General features: G+C 34.7%; 1 protein-coding gene across 1 annotated transcript; it reads left to right on the top strand.

Annotated features, from left to right (window-relative positions):
- Positions 1 to 575: 575 nt before the first annotated feature.
- On the top strand, positions 576 to 16,130 carry LOC106711368 (importin-11). The gene is made up of 17 exons (XM_045682776.1): positions 576 to 742; positions 1,419 to 1,565; positions 2,390 to 2,610; positions 3,186 to 3,345; positions 3,905 to 4,151; positions 4,469 to 4,747; positions 5,164 to 5,345; positions 9,185 to 9,370; positions 10,022 to 10,121; positions 10,250 to 10,458; positions 10,893 to 11,096; positions 11,617 to 11,809; positions 12,272 to 12,524; positions 13,219 to 13,445; positions 14,203 to 14,332; positions 14,769 to 14,943; positions 15,861 to 16,130. The coding sequence occupies exons 2-17, from the start codon at positions 1,431 to 1,433 to the stop codon at positions 15,963 to 15,965; spliced, it is 3,006 nt and encodes a 1,001-aa protein (XP_045538732.1). The 5' UTR covers positions 576 to 742; positions 1,419 to 1,430; the 3' UTR covers positions 15,966 to 16,130.
- The last annotated feature ends 96 nt before the right edge of the window (positions 16,131 to 16,226 follow it).

Here is a 16,226-nt window from a genome sequence, read left to right as displayed (position 1 = left end):
TTTAAATATATTAAAATCTAAAAAGATAGGACCTCGTGAATTATTTATGAGCATTAGCCGTTTAAAAAATACAAAGTATTAATTTGATTTAAATTCGCCAAAAATAGACCAATATGGCGGCCATTTGTATCAATGTTGCCATAACATTTCTCAGGGGAAAATATAAATGCTTTCGTGTCATTACATAGACAAAATACACGGACACCATAAAGATTTTATGTTACAAAACGAAAAAAATAAATAATCTAGATCGCTGACTTAAATGTTTTATGTTCTCATCAAAAAACTTTGGTGGTAAATTTTACTCTCTTACTGTTTAACTTTTCGCGCCCGTAATTTCTTTCGTGTTTTGATATTAAACTCGCATTAAGGTTGATAATTTTCATAAAGCGTTTAAGGTTTTACCGTGTAGTGAGGTACCAATAGAAAGGTTTTTGAAATTTCTAATTTCGTTTTTAAATTGTAATTTTAATCTGGACTGGATTGACAGGTTTCCAGTTTTCATAGTTTCCATTTGTCAATTAAACTGTCAGATAGAATTTAGCCGAGTAGCTCGAATCAAATTTGGCTGATTCTTTCTTCCGATATCTCATGGATAGTTATAAATTAATTTGTGGCTTATTTTTATAAACCCCTACATATTCTAGAAGTAATGTAATGATTCTAAATTAATGAACTTCATAAGTGTTATACGCAAATAATATTAGGTTATGTTGTGTGATCTGTTTTTTCGTCGTGAAGTGTAAGTCATGTATTTTGTTTTAATTAATTTCAATTTATTATGTCAATACAGAAAAAGGCACATCTTGCATATTTTTTCAATTGTAAAAATTACATAATACATCTTTGCCGGTGTGTTTAATATGTAAATGTCATTGCAATTTTGCTTGTTTGGAAAAATCACACATTATGTTTTAAGTTATTCCAGATCACATTTAATGAAAGACATTTAGGTTTGATTTTGAATCACTTCGGTTATTTTCTTTATATTACCTCATTTGGGTAAAAGTAAAAATACAAAAGATGAAAGGCACAATAAAAAAATATGTGGATCTTATTCAACAACTTCAATGCAATTGTTATATATATCTTTTGATAATTTTATTATAGTATCATTTACATATATTGTTTTAATTTTATAGCATTTAATAGATGTTTCATTATTTTACATGAAGTAAATTAATTTTATTATTTTTTTATCTTATGTTTTTCAAGAAGAATGAGGGATGAAAATATGTTTTATACAATTCATACTGAAGTTTATACTCACATATAATATTTAAATAAAAGTTATTATGTTAAGGAATCTGTATAATTAAAAAATTTTAAAAATAGTTATTCATTATATGGGTTTAACAACTTTTTAATTATATGAGTGATTTCATGTTTTTCATGTTTTTTTTAAATTAATTTTACAGATAACAGCCACAATGGATCCAAATATTTATGCCTTGGTCTTGGACACACTGAATCGTGCCACTAGTCAAGACACTGAAGTTTTAAAGCCCGCAGAGAAGAAACTACAAGAATGGGAAACTGAACCTGGATTTTATTCAGTTCTCTTGGTTAGTTAACACATTCATTGCCACCAACTTACTTGTATTCATGTTAATATGTCTAAATTTATAGTGACGCTAGTGACAACAGTGTACATAACATCAATTATGAAACTAAATAAATGTTTGGATCCATAATCTATTGCTTACTAGTTGTCGCCCGCGACTTTGTCTGTGCGGAGTAAAAAAAACTTAATACATAGCCTATATGTTCTTCCAGACAAATTTCATTAAGATCCATTAAGCCTTTCTGAAGATACCTCCAAACAAACATCGTTATCCATCCATCCATCTAAATTTTTTAATTTTTTTCTGTCATATGATTAAGAACCTTCTGACAATAACAAACACAACAACAAAAAAAAAGTGAAATCGGTCCAGCCGATCACGTGTGATGGCGTGACCATGGGATATAGGGATTCATTTGAATAAATATAGATCAAATTAAATAGCATAATCTATTTATTCTAAACATTTTAATGATGTCAATTCATTAATTTTTTTTAATGATGAATGAACGAACTATTCAAGCGAAATCTATATATATAAAAGAAAGTTGTGTATAGTTACACTATTTATAACTCAAGATTGGTCTAACTGATTTAGCTGAAAATTGATGGGGAGGTAGCTTAGAACTAGGAGATGGACATAGGAACTTTTTTTATCTTGTGTGCATTTTTTTTTATTCCGCGCGGACGGAGTCGCGGGTAAAAGCTAGTTATAAAATAAATTTGTGGTATTAATTATGATTTGCAGTTGCTATTATTTTCTACAACTGACACTAAACAATGATAACAAGTTCTCAATAATTATATTATTTGTTTATATTACAGAATGTTTTAACCAATCACTCCATTGATGTAAATGTTCGTTGGCTAGCTGTAATGTGTTTCAAAAATGGAGTGGAAAGATATTGGCGCAGGAATGCACCTCATGCAATCACTGATGACGAGAAGCACAAGTTACGTCAGGGGATCCTGACGTCTCCTGTACTCAATGAACCTGTTACACAGATTGCAACACAACAAGCGGTGTTGATATCAAAAATAGCAAGGTTAGATTGAATAAAAAATTTATTTACTTATTGACATCAATTTATTTCTGAGAGTTCATTTTAATAGATGATAATTACTATAGTATTGAAAGTAGTAGAATTCTACAATGTTAGGAAAATGCATCTTAAAAAACTGAAATAGGATGTATTTTTAATCTATTTTGTACAAATAATATAGCCATTAAACTATTTTATATTTTCAACAATTAATAATTAAGTTATTAAATTTAATTTAGAAAAATTTCATATATGTATTAATTAAACAAGGTAATTTGAGAAAGTCAGTTGAACGTAGTTACTAAGTACAAAATAAATTTATTTATTTTTGATCGTCAAGTTAACCTACTTGATTAATTGGATATGTCAGTCTGTAATTGGATCCTATAATGGATATTAGCTTTTGTCAAAGAATACTTTAATTGGATTATGTGTATCTGCCTTGTTCAAATTAAACACGTTAAATACCGCTACGATTTTTACGTACCAAAATGAACGGGCAGAGTCAGCGGTATTGAATGTATTGGAGTTTTTTTGCACTCATGTTTTGTTTCGATTTCACATTTGTATTTTTTTAGGTTTGACTGTCCAAATAATTGGCCAAATTTGGTGCCGGATTTGATCTGTGCTTTGAAAGCACCTCAACCCCTCGTGCAGCACAGGTCATTGCTTATATTCCATCATGTGGTTAAAGCATTAGCATCGAAGAGGCTTGTTGGTGATAGAAGAACATTTTCTGTAAGTTAAGAAACATTAATAGAATCCTCTAACAATTCTTTTAAATTCTCTTTTATATGGAATAGCTTTAAATACATGTTACTATTTTATGTGATACTAGTGGTCGCACGCGACTTTGTCACTGAAGATTTAAAAAAAAAAGTTAGCCAATGTTATTCCTGTGTGCATTCCATACTCCTTAGAACGTACTTTTATAATTAAGTGAATTTCGTATTATAAATGCATTTCAATAGTTAATCCCTTACAATTAAATTTCGAGGGCGTCGGTGCCTCAGGGGTAAAGCAATTGACTGCAGGTCTTGGGTTCGAATCCCGCCATGCACCAATGTGTTTTTCTATTTACATATGTACATTTATCCGACGTTCTTACGGTGAAGGAAAACATCGTGATGCTGCACATATCTGAGAAGAAATTCAAATATATGTGTGAAGTCAACCAACCCGCACTGGGCCAGCGTGGTTGACTATGGCCTAGTCACCCCTAACTTGGGGTAGGCTCCGAGCTCCTCAGTGGGGATGTATAGCGAGCTGATAATGATGAATTAAATTTATTTTTAAGGAACTAACAAACTCTGTGTATCCATTCATACTACAACTATGGCACGAGAACACTCAAGTATTTCTTCGTAACATACAAGAGGGTGCTGCAACTGATCTGATCACTGAACATCTGGAGAAGGCACTTCTTTGTCTTAGGATCTTGAGGAAGCTGACAGTGTTTGGTTTTAAAAATGCACATGACAGTGAGGATGCTGTGGCCTTCTTGAATGTCGTGTTTGATAGAGCTAAGACAAGTTTAGAATGCCGTGAGTATTTTATTTTACCGTTAAATGATTCTTTCATAGTTAATTAGAAATGAAAAACAAAGTAGGATGTTATTAATAATGATTGTTCTCAAGTTCTAAGAGGAATTAGATATTGGATTTTAGCTTTTTTGAAACTCTTTACATGTAACAGAATTTTTAGTGATTGTGGCCAAATTGTACTAAAGTTAAAAAAAAAATGATAAATCTTTTTTCTTTTAAAATAAACATTCTGAAGAAAAATAACAAACTCCAGTTTGGTTTTGGCCTTTATATCAACTTTCGAAACTTTAACCAAGTTATGTGATTTTTTATTTCAGGTAAACTCCTTAAAGGTCGTGGTATCTACCCGTTGGAGTTATGTGAAAAGTTCATAATACATTTAACTAAAGTAGCTCTAGGCGTGTTGTGCTTCCATCCATTCTCTTATGTGCCTCTCATACGACCTTCATTAGAATTTGCTCTGTTCTACTGCTTCACGGAGCAAGGAATGTCTCTCATATATGAGAGATTTACGATACAATGTCTGAATATATTGAAGACAATACTCCAGTGTGTTGAATATAAATTGCCCAAAGGTGAAGCTGTTAATGATCCTTGTAAGTATCTTTAAATTAATTCTATTCTTGTCGGGTTAAGTTTGTTTTAAATATAGTCGAACCTGCATAAATGTTAAACCTCCATAAGCGAGAGACATTATCCGGTCCATTACCTCTATATGTGTGAAAAATATCACAGTCCATTCGACTATCTTTTATCCCGGTTTGACTATATTATATCTTTCACATATTAGACTTTTCAAAAGGTTTACAGTTGTGTAAAAAATAATATTTTTTGATTTATAAATTTTGAAAATTGTGAAAGGGGTCAACTTGTAGAGTTTATAAATAGATCCAAGATGGCCGCCACAAAATGGCGGATGAAATATTTTTGCACATAAATATAGTAGTTTCGGTTGATTTGACACATTATCTGTTACTTTTTTTTATTAACAATATTAATTTCTCGTGTCCAGTGGTACTGCAAGCGCACCAGGTGAAGCAGGAGGTGCTGGACGAGCGCACGGTGTGCCACATGTGCCGGCACCTCGTGGCACACTACTTCCCGCTCAGTGGAGACGACCTCGCGCTCTGGGATGCTGAACCTGAGAGCTTCGCCACTGACGAGGCTGGCGAGTCATGGAAATATAGCCTTAGGGTGAGAATCTCACATGACTAGTACACTTATTGTAAATTGACACATCACCTACAATTTCTACCAATTTACAACATTTATGATTAACTAGCTTTTACCCGCGACTCCGTCAGCGCGGAATAAAAAATAGAAAACGGGGTAAAAATTATCCTATGTCTGTTTCCTGGTTCTAAGCTACCTGCCCACCAATTTTCAGTCAAATCGATTTAACCGTTCTTGAGTTATAAATAGTGTAACTAACACGACTTTCTTTTATTAGCCGACTTCAAAAAGAAGGAGGTTATCAATTCGACTGAATTTTTTTTTTTTTTTTTTTATGTGTGTTACCGCGAATCTCCGTCCCTGGTGGTCCGATTTTGATAAAAATTATTTTAATCGAAAGGAAGTACTTGCAGGTGGGTCCCATTTTTTTGTTTTTTTTTTTTTAAATAACTAGAAGACTAGTAGATTTTGAATATAGCTTCAAAATTTGTTGCGAAAATTAGGGACATTTTTGCTTTCAGCGCTTACGTAGGCTAAACTATAAGACCTACATCAAAATGATGTATGGCGAATTGTAGCTCTTTAAATGTGCTAAATAAAAGTCCGCGATAGCATATATCTATCTTTTATAGTTTTCTCACAATAACCATTTTTTTCTTTACGAAACATTAATTAAATTCATGCCCTATTTCCGACGCTATTATTCAAGTTCAGTATTAACCCTTATGTAAATAAACATGTTCATTATCAAGAGAATTTAATGTAGATTATATTTGCAATTAAAACTATATCATTCTGTCTAATAGTTTAGGAGATATCGTAAGAATAAAATTACGCGGAAACGAAAAATGCTACATCGCGTTACAATGAATAGCACAAATTTGCTTTCTGGGCTTACGTAGGTCAAACTATATGACCTACATTAAAATGATGTACGGAGTAATTATAGATCCTTAAATTTGCTAAATAAAAGTCTCAGGTGGCATATATCTATCATCTATGGATGTCTCACAAAAACCATGTTATTGTGAACAAACTTCGATTAAAATGCACACGAAAAACAGCGTCGTAAGCTTACGGCGCTATTATATTATATTCGATATGAATCCTTATCCAAATAAATATATTTGATGGCTAGCGTATTAAATGCAGATTACATTAGCCTTTAAACTATGTAATTCTGATCAATAGTTTGGAAGATATTAAATTATTAAAAACTACGCGCATTCGAAAAATTCTACGGCGGCGCGCGGCTGGACTAAATTAAAGGCACGCTACGATGTATTAGTTCGTTAATTTTCAATTTGTATACCGATTTTGATAATTATTTCACTGTTTAAAGGATAAGTGGTTATCTGCTGCATTCTAAATTATTTTTTGAATTGAAGTACACACATATTAAATAGGAAAGTCCTTTTCTTTATTTCTTTCCTCATACGTATTAAGGAAATTTGTAATTGAACTTCAAATTCACTAAAAATTGTGAAATAAAACAAAAATTTTAAGAAAAAAAAAATAGCCGACTTCAAAAAAAACAATCTCAAACAAAATGCACTCAAAAGTAAAATAAAAAAACAATTTCAAACAAAATGCATTCAAAAGTACCATTAAAAACAATCTCAAACAAAATGCACTCAAAAGTAACATAAAAAAACAATTTCAAACAAAATGCATTCAAAATTACCATAAAAAACCATCTCAAACAAAATGCACTAAAAAGAAACAAAATAATGACATGAAAACTTCTTTCTTTCTTTCTTCTCTCTTTCAAAAACCCTCTAAACTCTAAAGAAAGTTCTCTTCTTTCTTGTAACATGTCTATATTGTATAATTATTGTTATTTTGGAGTCGGTTTCGGCCTAAGTAGGGACATAAACATAAGTATGTCTCATACATCTCAAATATAAAATGTATAATATTATATTTACTTTGGCCGACACCGACTGCGAAATAACAATAATTATACAATATAGACATGTTACAAGAAAGAAGAGAACTTTCTTTAGAGTTTAGAGGGTTTTTGAAAGAGAGAAGAAAGAAAGAAAGAAGTTTTCATGTCATTATTTTGTTTCTTTTTAGTGCATTTTGTTTGAGATGGTTTTTTATGGTACTTTTGAATGCATTTTGTTTGAAATTGTTTTTTTATGTTACTTTTGAGTGCATTTTGTTTGAGATTGTTTTTAATGGTACTTTTGAATGCATTTTGTTTGAAATTGTTTTTTTTATATATAGATATATTTAAAATGGTGTCTTTAAATTAGCTTTCGGCATTCTTTTGGAATTATATGTAGACCGACAAGATTATCTGAACCGGTGGGTCAAACTAAATTATGACAGCTCACTAACGCCCCCCCTGTCGACGTCATAAAAATCACAAAATCCTCTTTATACTGTAGCTGTCATGTCATTTTTTCTTTTATGTCATTTTCTACGTCTAAGTAGGTTTTATTATGTATTGACAGAACCAATCGCGATAGTAGCGCCTCTCACCGGTTAAGATATCCTTGTTTGATTATAGATTTAATTATGCCGAATATTTTTGTTTATTTATTTCTAGGAAGACCAACAGCCATTTTTACAAAGTAGGTAAAACAGTAATGAATACAGACATAGACAATTGGGAGTGTGAAAAAAAAATTAATGTTTATTTTTTATATATATTTTAAAAACTTAATTATTAATTTTATCGATGTGTAACGTGAAAAACTAAAAATATTTTTTTTTCAATTAATTACAAGCGATTTAAAATTAAAATATAGTCACGTGAATGTGAACGATAGCCACAATACTTGTGACGTCATAATGTTTCGCAAATTCATAATGGGTATGTTCCGATATGCACTGCGACCACTGTACAGTGTGACGTCAATTCAGTATACTGTGAAGCCGTCCGTCCCTTTATAGCCAGTTATACTGGTTACGATTTAAAACGGAACGCAATCCCGTTTACTTTCAGCAGTATTTTTTGACACAGCATTCAAATGAGTGTGTTCAAGTTTTCTAGTACATTAAAAAAACTGTTTTGGAGTAGTGTCAAATTAAAAATATTTTAATTAATATGAATTGTAAATTGAATTTATAATATAATAAAAGTAAGTACTTTTTCATAAAAAAGAATATGTTTTTCATTCATTCAACACAGTCTAATAAGGTTAATTTTTGCAATTCTTCCATTGTTTTATTTATTAATCCAAACTAATTACAGAACTTTAAAATTTTCTGATTAAACTGTAGCTTTGTTTATAAGACGTTAGGCACTCGGATGGTTTTGACTGATCACGTGATCAAGGTACTGCGAGTACCTTACCTCGAAAACGCCAGTGCTCACAGTAGAATATGGCGGCGATTTATGACGTCATATATTTCCCTAGGGTACTGCGGCAGTATACTGGCAGTCCATAACAGAACGAATTTTTCTACAGTGATAGCACTGTGCAGTGCTCGCAGTGTATATCGGAACATATCCAAATGCATCGTTTACCGCTATTATACGTCAGCTGTCAAGTTGACAAAAAAAAAACAGTATGACGTCACACGCGCTCAGATTTGTTCGGGAGTTCTCGGCGCGTCTTCGATACTGGATTCAAAAATTAATTTTGATTTTGATATAACTTTTTAATTATTGCGAAAAATAAAAAAATAATAATTGTTTTGCAATAAAACTTATAGATGATCTTTCCATTTTTCAAAGAAAAAAAAAATCACACATTCAATTTTAATGACAATATATTCTAGATAAGATTTCCACAAAATTATAATAAGTATTCAATCACTGCACCAAATAGAAATCCATGACTTCTGTCTAACCCGAGTTGTGTTATAACTAGTAATTGTATTAACGTATATTAACATATCCACAGCCGTGTACAGAGTCAGTATTCATGGAGCTGTTCAGGCTGCACCGGACGACCCTGGCGCCGGAGCTGGTCCGCATGCTGGGGGCGCTGCAGCAGTCGCCAGCTGCGCCAGATGACCTGCCCGCCATACTCAACAAGGATGCTGTCTACAATGCTGTCGGACTGGCCGCCTTCGAATTGTATGATGACGTGAGTTCATTTATCTATATATATATAAAAGAAAGTCGTGTTAGTTACACCATTTATAACTCAAGAACGGCTGAATCGATTTGACTGAAAATTGGTGGGCAGGTAGCTTAGAACCAGGAAACGGACATAGGATAATTTTTACCCCCTTTTCTATTTTTTATTCCGCGCGGACGGACTCGCGGGAAAAAGCTAGTTCAATATAAAAATGATAATATTTTTCAAGAATTGTAAGGGATATAGATAGCGATGGATATATACGAGAGCTTTGGTAACTCAAGGGTTAAGCACTTGACTTGAAATCTGTATGTCCTGTGTTCGAACCCTCACATGTACCAATGTATTTTTCGAATAACAATTTACATATGTACGATATTCTTGTACGATCTTTTCGTTCACCATTCGTGTTGTAACCTGCACATATCTGAGAAGAAATTCATAGATATGTGTGAGGTCAACCCGCACTTCGCCAGTATGGTTGACTATAGCCTAGTCACCCTTAACTTAGGGTAGGGGAGCCCTTCAGTGGGGACGTATAATGAGCTGAGGTTGGTAACTATGAAATTTATTGTTACAGAAGGCTCATTATATTTTATGTGAACTTTTATTGATTTATGCTATGAACTCTTTGTTTAAATGTTGATTTATTTGCAGGTTGATTTTGACGAATGGTTTACAAATGTTTTAAGTCAAGAGTTAAAGATCAAAGATAACAACTACAGAATAATAAGAAGGAGGGTCTGTCAGTTAATCGGTGAGTACTACAGAAGTCATATTTAGTAGACAATTAACTGTTTAAATTAATTGAAAACATTGTTTAAGTATGCAAATATTTATATACACGGTATACGATGTTTAAAAGTATCACCTCATCCATTACAGGTACATGGAGCAGCGTTCGTGCATCGCAGGCTCTCCGGCCGGCAATGTACGCCGCGCTGCTCGAACCGCTCAGCCGCAAGGACGAGGACCCCGCAGTGAAGTTGGCCGCCGCCAAGGCTCTGCGCAGTACCATTGATGATTTCAGCTTCGATGTGGATGTGTTCGCTCCTTTCGCACCACATGCACTCGCAGCGTTGTATGACCTCCTAGTAAGTTATGTTATCCTGGTACTTGGTAAACACACAATGGCTGGTTGGTTTTTTCAGAATATATATAAAACCTACTTAGACGTAGAAAATTATATTGCGCATAAATATCAAAGAAAAAATGACATGACAGCTAAAGTATAAAGAGGATTTTGTGACTTTTATGACGTTGACAGGGGGGCGTTAGTGAGCTGTCATAATTTAGTTCTGATAGCATTTTCAGTTCATAGAAGTAAATCTCCATGGAGAAGTTTACTAGTCTACTGGTATTTATGTTGTCCTGGTACTTTATTTGTATTACAGTGGCTGTTATGTTGGCTCTGTATTTTGAATTAGAAAGAAGGAATGACAATATGGATTAAACAATACAGTTTGGATGGATGGAGCAATTTGACTAACAGTCTACTAGTAGGTTACTATTGTAATGTTATTGTCAGGTGGAGTCTGAGGAGTGTGACACGAAGATGCATGTACTGCACGTGGTGTCATACGTAACAGAGCGCTGTGGGGCTCGAGTGGCTCGTGATGGTGGTGGTGGTGCAGGTCCACTGTTCGCCTACTTGCCGCAGCTGTGGCACCACGCAGCTCACCACCACATGTTGCGAGCAGCTGCTCTAGCTGCTATCGTACATTTAGTAAAGGTAATTTTTATAAATGTCTAAATCAGGGGTGTTAAACCTTTACGTATTAATGCTATTTTTGTAAAGAAATTTTTAATGAGTGTACCATCGGTCGGTGGTTCAGGAGTTAAGCGCTTGACTTGTTATCTGCAGGTCTTGAGTACGAATCTTTTAATTTACATATGTATATTTATCTGATGCTTTTAAGGTGAAGGAAAACATGGTGATGCAATTTACACATATCTGCAAACTATGTCCTAGTCACCCCCTAACTTAAGATAGGCTCCAAGCCCTTCAGCATCAGCTAATGATGATGATTATTATTATTATTAATGTGAATTCCGTACATAAAGGACACACACATGTTCGCATACACACTTTTCTTAGTATATAAAATTTTGTAACGTGTCCAAAATATTGTTTCGCGTGCCATTTGTTCATCATCCCTGGTCTTAAAACAATAGATACGATTCACATCTAACACTAGATATGTATAAATTGGTCTTTTTTTTAACTATAACTGTATTAAATACGTTCGCAGGCGCTGGGTGAATGTGCTCCGAGCATGCGGCCATGGATACTGAGTGTGGTGAACGAGTCTACCAAGCTGAGTGAGCCAGCACACGTCTATCTTCTAGAAGATGCTCTGGAGCTGTGGCTGGCCATACTGGAGACATCGCACAGCGCAGACCCCGCCATGCTGCAGCTGGCTGATAACTTGTATCCCATATTAGGTGAGTTCATTTTGTTGGCCCACCTCTATCTTATAAATGCGAAAGTTTAGATGGGATGGATGGATGGATATTTGTTTGAAGGTATGATGAAATTTAGCACTGATGTAGAACATACTCTGGAGGAACACATAAACTACTAATTAAGGTTTTTTTAATTCCGCGCGGACGGAGTCGCGGGCGATAGCTAGTTAATACATAAGCTTTTGAAAATAAGAAGAAATGTGTTGTTTGATTACTCCTTTCTCATATTTTTGTTAGATATCTGTATTTGATAAATAGCATATACAGAAGAGTTGGCGAGAATTCTGCGCGTGCGCATACCAACTTAAATTCTAGTATATAACGTCTTATAATTACGCAATATTAATGCTGATATTAGTCGCCATTTAGAATAGCTGCCAAAAAACCTAGAACAAATTAGTTAGGACAAACTACTAAGCAAATGTAATATCTTTATTCCAGAACAATCTACAGAACATCTAAGGATAGTTGTATACATAATGCAAGCGTACACATTACTATGTCCTGAGGAATTCTTCCTCGGTGCCGGTGCGAAATGCATGTCACTACTGGATGACATGCTGAGTGACATGCGCACAGAGGGTGTCATCGCTGCACTCAAGATGGCTGAGATAGCGATTAGTGTGACATATCCGGAGAGAAATGCATTTTTAGGTGTTAAAGTTATATGGCCTATACTAATACATGTTATACGGTAAGTTTTTTTGTTACAATGTTGACTATCTGCGGTGTTGCCACGATATAGTAAAATTGCTAGGAACGGCTAGACCAGATTAATATCTGACAGGAAGATATAGAAGAATCTGGAGGAGGCTTTCATTCTAGGTTTACACAGAAGATCAAGTAGAAAATTCATACTAAACTAATTTCAAATAATAAATTTAGATGGATGTATGTTTGTTTGAAGGTATCTTCAGAACAGCTCAACGGATCTTGATGAAATTTGGCATAGATGTAGAACATAGTCTAGAACAGTGTTTCTCAAAGTGGGCGATAACGCCCCCTTGGAGGCGTTTGAAACCTAGGAGGGGGCGATAAGAGGCCCAAAAAATGGGGGGCATTGAAATTAATTTAAGTAATGAAATTGTGGTTTTTAAGTTTTAGGGCTGAATAAAAATTGGGGGGCTCTGAAATATAATTGATTTTCAAAGGGGGCGGTGAAAGTAATAAGTTTGACAATCACTGGTCTAGAAGAACACAAAGGCTACATATTAAGTTTTCTTTTAATTCCCAGCAGACGTAGTTACTGGTGACAGCTAGTTAAAAAATAATATTGAGAAATTTCAAAATTGTGGCTTTAATATTATTTACATAGAAATTTTGAGTTTTGAGACATACATCAAAATGACATACAAATAATCATACAAAAATATAAATTTCCATTCCAGACGTATATTAGAAGGTGATGATCTGCCGATGGTGTTATCAGTACAACTATGTCTCCTCTCCCGAGTCATTCTCCTGTCATCAGATCTGTTCTACAAGGCGGTGCAGGAAGCTGCCAATGGTCTCACAGAGTATGACTCGGATCCAGCAAAAGTCCTGAATAAAGTTCTACATGTTTGGACTGAGAAGATGAATCTTGTTACGCAAGTGGAAAGGTGGAAAGTTGTAGGTCAGTTCATTTTTTAACTTGTTATCTTTAAGGGATGGCTGTTTTTTAATAGTACTTTGTTAGATATAATCTAATGTGAAAATCATGACATATAGTGGGTTTTTGAGACCAAAATCTCTGTTAAAAACGTATCTTATATATAAAATTCTCTTGTCGCGGTGTTTGTGGTTATACTCCTCCGAAACGGCTTGACCGATTCTAATGAAATTTTGTGAGCATATTCAGTAGGTCTGAGAATCGGCCAACATCTAGTTTTCATAACCTCCCCCCCCATTTAGTTTTTTTTAACTGCGCGCGGACGGAGTCGCGGGCGACAGCTAGTTTTTATATATTTTTTGTCAAAGATAATGTCAGGGATAAGGGAACAGATAATTACGATATGTTTTATAAAGAGATTTGGGTCTCAGAAACCTACGCTTAAAAATCATGCGGTTTAGGTATGGTGTGTAAGTTAACTTGATTATAAATATCCACTGTCTCTTATTTCGGCAGTGGAATATATAAGATACTAGCTTTTTCCCGCGACTCCGTCCGCGCGGAATAAAAAAAAAAAAAAAAAAGAAAACGGGATAAAAATTATCCTTATCCTATGTCCGTTTCCTGGTTCTAAGCTACCTGCCCACCACTTTTCAGTCAAATCGATTCAGCCGTTCTTGAGTTATAAATAGTGTAACTAACACGACTTTCTTTTATATATATAGATATGGATTTGACATGATTTATTGATTTTGTTAAATGATTGTTGTTTCTATGTTAGGTCTAGGTTTAGCAGCTCTTTTGACGACGCAGAACGCGACCGTGCTGCAAAGGTTCCCCGCCATCTTGCTCAACCTCACTGAGGTACTGAACGATGTTATGAAAACTGAAGACAACGGTACATATGTCGAGTAAGTACACGAGTGAAGGCTTAAGAGTAAAGCAACGTAAATCTATGAAACGCGGCAATTTTAGTTGCTAAGCGACTTGCGCAATACAATGTTATTATAGAGCAGTGTTTCCCAAAGTGGGCGATAACGCCCCCTTGGGGGCGTTTGAAACCTAGGAGGGGGTGATAAGAGGCCCAAAAATGGGGGGCATTGAAATTAATTAAAGTAATGAAATTGTGGTTTTTAAGTTTTAAGGCTGAATAAAAATTAGGGGGCTCTGAAATATAATTGATTTTCAAAGGGGGCGGTGAAAGAAATAAGTTTGACAATCACTGTTATAGAGTATCGAATTCTATGACCGAAATCTCAATATAAAACATATCGTCATCCCTGTTATTATCTTTGACAAAATAGAGATAACAATATGTTTCGAGTTTACTTATAATTTGTTTGTCAGTGGTCTGGTGGCACCGCCGGGGTCACGGCCTGCGTCACCATTGGAGGGTCGCGGGGGTGCGGCGCGGTGGGCGGGGGGAGGCAATGAGGATACTCCACACGAGCAGCGCCGTCGACGCCTCGCCGCCGCTCACCCCGCGCATGCTGTTGATCTGCGCCTCGTCACACACCACCAGGTAACTTATGCTATCCTGGTACTTTGCTCTATATCGCTATAGACCAGTGTTTCTCAAAGTTGTCGATAACGCCCCCTTGGGGGCGTTTGGAACCTAGAGGTGGGCGTTAAAGGGCTCAAAAAATGGGGGGCGTTGAAATTAATTAAAGTAATGAAATTGTATTTTTTAAGTTTTAGGGGTGAATTAAAAATGGGGGGCGCTGAAAAATAATTGATTATCAAAGGGGCCGGTAAAAGAAATATGTGATAATCACTGCTATAGACATTTATACGCCGAGATTGTTTAGGGGGAGTCTTAGAACCGTACTGAGAGGGAGGAGTTACGGTCTACTACTGATATCTAAAGATAGATAGATCATTGTTTGGAATTTACAGCCTTTGCTTTGTTCTGACTTAAATGTTCCTGTTAATATTCCCGACATTTCTATTTCTTTTATTAGTTCGAATTGTCTAACCGCAACAATCAGTGCCAAAATGGCGAAAATCAAATAGCACAACACAAAATACCACGGCTTATAAGCCTGTCCATTCAATAGAAGTCTGTGCAGTCTATTTGGTAGATTTGATGTAATAAGTATAGTGCGAGTTCAGGAATTATTTGAAATGCACTATAAGATGTCTCCAAAACAAAGTATAGAACGTTTCCATCTTTTTGGTGGCACGAAGTTAAATGCACAGTTCGACTTTCCCGCATCCCTTTACTACACAGCGACGACTGATCTTTATAAATGGATAGGCAATTTCTTATAAATGTTCGAATAAGTTGCGATCAGCGACAAAATGGCAAAAATCAAATGGGCACAAAATACTATGTCTTATAGCCAGTCCATTTCTATAGGTCAGTGATAGCGACTTATAAAGTTCCGAACCATCAAGATGGTTGAAAACCTTATTTCTATTTGTTTTTTTCAAAACCAGTTGGAAACATTGAAGAACCAAGTTGGAGTGGAGACATTCGAGAGACTGGTGCAGTTAACTGACCCAGATACATTGAAACAGATCAGAGAATATATACCTCTTTGAATTTATATATAAGTAATGTTGGATACGAACAATATGAGCAAATTGGAAATTTATTCATATTTGTTACCATATACTTAGGTTATAAAATTAAACTATGGCCTTTTTAAGTCGTTTACGTTGTTTTTAATGGGGAGAAAATCTGAAAGTAGGTGGCGCTAGCGTCAAAAGTGGCTTGTCATCTGTCAAAGTTTTTTTATACGTCATTCTAGTGATTTAGAAAAAGTAAAGATGTATTCCTTTTTTTATCTTTTATAACAAATA

This window comes from Papilio machaon, chromosome 20 (genome assembly GCF_912999745.1).
Source record: "Papilio machaon chromosome 20, ilPapMach1.1, whole genome shotgun sequence".
Lineage (NCBI taxonomy): Eukaryota > Metazoa > Arthropoda > Insecta > Lepidoptera > Papilionidae > Papilio > Papilio machaon.
This window is presented reverse-complemented; position numbering and strand designations above follow the sequence as displayed.